General features: G+C 57.3%; 1 protein-coding gene across 1 annotated transcript in view; it reads left to right on the plus strand.

The window, feature by feature from the left end:
* Positions 1 to 689: 689 nt before the first annotated feature.
* Positions 690 to 2,831, plus strand: part of KIT (KIT proto-oncogene receptor tyrosine kinase) — a 75,342-nt gene continuing 73,200 nt past the window's right edge. The window contains exon 1 of the mRNA XM_006922507.2: positions 690 to 784. Coding sequence (XP_006922569.1) covers positions 718 to 784 — 67 coding nt within the window. The 5' untranslated portion in view covers positions 690 to 717. The remainder of the gene's footprint in view (positions 785 to 2,831) is intronic.

The following is a 2,831-nucleotide window of genomic DNA, read 5'->3' on the forward strand; positions in this document are numbered from 1 at the left end:
AACCAACTGTGTGGTTAACAGGTTAAGGAGCAGGTGGAGAAACCGAGTATGAATTATCTACGTCGTGGCTCAGCCTTTTACCGCGGTGCCAGCCGCCACACTTGCCCCCGACTAACAGGAATGGAGAATATTGAGGTCCAACACCTACCACCCACCCCTATTCCTGCCCCCGCACCACCTCCAACACCAGCGACGTCCACCCTTCTCCCTCGGGATTGTGTTCGAGGGCCGGGAAGGACCTTTATTGTCTGGGGAACACCTGCCTGGTGGCGGCTGAGGACCTAATGTGAGCGTGGTGCCCAGTTTAACAAAGCGTGTGGGCAGCACCACCCCGGAGACGCTTCTAGCGGCCCGACCACATCAGAGGGGAGGCGAGGTGGAGAGATGAAGGGGCTCTGAGGTCGGGAGCGGGCGGTAAAGGCTGGGGTGCCCTCCTCCCTGCCGGTTTAGCTACCCCCACCTCCCTCCTCCGAGATTAACAGGTCAAAAGAGCTGCGGCCAGACGCCGTAGGGAGGGAGCGAGAGGGAGAAAGGGAGGGAGGGGAGGCGAGGAGGGGCGCCGAGAAGGGGCGTGGCCGGCGCGCAGAGGGAGGGCGCTGGGAGGAGGGGCTGCTGCTCCGCGCTCGCGGCTCTGGGGGCTCGGCTTTGCCGCGCTCGGTGCACTTGGGCGAGAGCTGGAACGTGGAACGGTCCTCCGATCCCAGAGCAGCCTCCGCGATGAGAAGCGCTCGCGGTGCCTGGGGTTTCCTCTGCGTCCTGATCCTCCTGCTCGGCCTCCAGACAGGTGGGAGAGCGCGACGGGTACCGGGGCCGTGCCCCCCGCCGCCGCCTGTGCCCCCGAGGGCTCCAACTCGTTGGGGTGTGTCAGGAGAGGTGGCCGCCGGCCCCCAGTGCCGGTGCGTTTCAGCCTCGGAGAACATTCGAGCTTCCCCGGGACACTCCTGCGTCCAGCGTCGCTCACCTGCGGAAGGAGCCCCCAGCTGCTGGGGTTGGGAACCCTGAACTGGGGTCTCCCCGGCTTGAGGGTAGCAAGCGAGGTTAGGCGTGAGCGAGGTGAAGGCTGAGGACGCGGGCTGCATGCAAGTTTGGGGTTGCTTTTGTGCAGAGGGTGCGCGGGGCACAGGCGGGCGGGTCGGGGGTTTGCACCCAGCGCGTTATCTCCGCAGTGCGAGGCGCGGCCGCTGCTTCCTTTTGTTAAAAGTTGCGCGTGTGTGACCGGCGCACGGGAGGACTGGCCCGCAGGTTCTCAGCCGCGCCGAGGGCAAAGTTGGAGAACCTTTTCTTTGCTCTGCGGCTGCTGCTTTCCAACCGTGGGTGCTCTTTGTGCCCCAGAGCTAGGAACCGACCCGCTGCCGCCTCTGCTAGCGGCGCCACCCGTGGACACGAGTCGAAGGCTGCGGCGTTCCCCGGGCCCCGGGTTATGCTTTTGCACCCGGAGCATTCGGTTCTGGGGCGGGACCCCGCGAACCTGGCGGTGGCGACTACAGGGACAACTTGAGTACGGCGTGTGAAAAGCAGCCGCTAGGTTGCAGACTTTTTGCTTTTGTAAATCTCGTGCTTGAGGCTTGCCCCTTTCTGCCACCGTGCCGTTTCCTGCCACGCGCCTTGGAGCGGCTGGAGGCTGCGTTTGCAGCCTACTCTCGGGAGACGTGGAGACAGTGCGTTGGAACACTGAGGTCCCTGACCCCCGCCGCCTCCCGCGCCAGGCCAGAGTGCTGGGGCAGGAAGTCTAGGCTCTGCAAGCCGCGCGAATCGGGGTCTGCGACCTGTGATCGCAGCTCCCTGTTTTCTTTGGGAATTTTGTGATCGCAGCACCGTTTCCCACAGGATAGCTATATTTAAGGGCTTGCCTGAGGTGGGGGATGGAGTGGAACTTTCTATAAATCTTACATTTTAAAGAAAATTTTATTATATCTACGAAGAAACTTGGGTGCTAAGGCGGAGGAGGAGGATTTGCAGGCTCCTGGAAGCCCTCAGTTAGATTCCTGCTCCTTCTTCCTATTTTTCTGGGTGTCGCTGGCTGGTGTGTCAGCCAGTGCAGGTGGCCTGGCCAACTCCTGCATTGCTCTCTCCCAGGTCATTTAAAAAAAACAAAAAAACAAAAAAACAAAAAAAAACCTTTAGGGCTATTCTGATGATATAAAGCTAGAAAGTGAGTCTGAACTGGAATTCAAGGGCTCCAAATGAAGCATCGCAGTGCACTATTGTGGGACTCTGGACTACCGCTCAATTTTCCTGTAAAGTCTCAAGATGAAGCCTCCCCCTTCCCGGTCTCCTAAGGCATTGTGAGGGCTTTCCTGTGAGGGAAGAGAGGCCTTGCATCTGGACCCCTGCGAGGTAGGAGAGAGTTCACCAGTAAGTGTCCGGATTCCGTTGAGGGTTTTGACCACCTAAGCTTAAAATGACATGTTTGGTCCTTATATCTTTGTGCCTTGGCATTTTTAATTTCAGCTAAGGCACGTGAACCAGCAATAGACAAACCACACAGAATAGTTCCCTTTGTAAAAATGGAATGAATCAGTTCCTTCCTTCTTCCTTGTAATTAGCCTGCTCCATCCAGTAGATTTTTGGCAAAGGAAATTTTAAAGTCTGGCTCCTGATTTGAGGTGGGAGTAGGTGAAGTATGGTGCAGTGACAAAGCCTAGTGCTGCCCTCTGGTTTTTCTTTTCTTAGAGATTTATTTATTGGCTGTGTGCCCTTGGACAGGTTGCTTAAATTCTGGGGATCCCAGTTTCCTCAAGAGGACAGTAAAGCATCTGCATCATGAATGATCCTTTGGGTCCAAAATTCTCCTCTTCCAGTATTCTGAGTGTAGACTCTACACTTTTTCT

The sequence above is a fragment of the Pteropus alecto genome, unplaced genomic scaffold (assembly GCF_000325575.1).
Source record: "Pteropus alecto unplaced genomic scaffold, ASM32557v1 scaffold57, whole genome shotgun sequence".
Taxonomy (NCBI): Eukaryota; Metazoa; Chordata; class Mammalia; order Chiroptera; family Pteropodidae; genus Pteropus; species Pteropus alecto.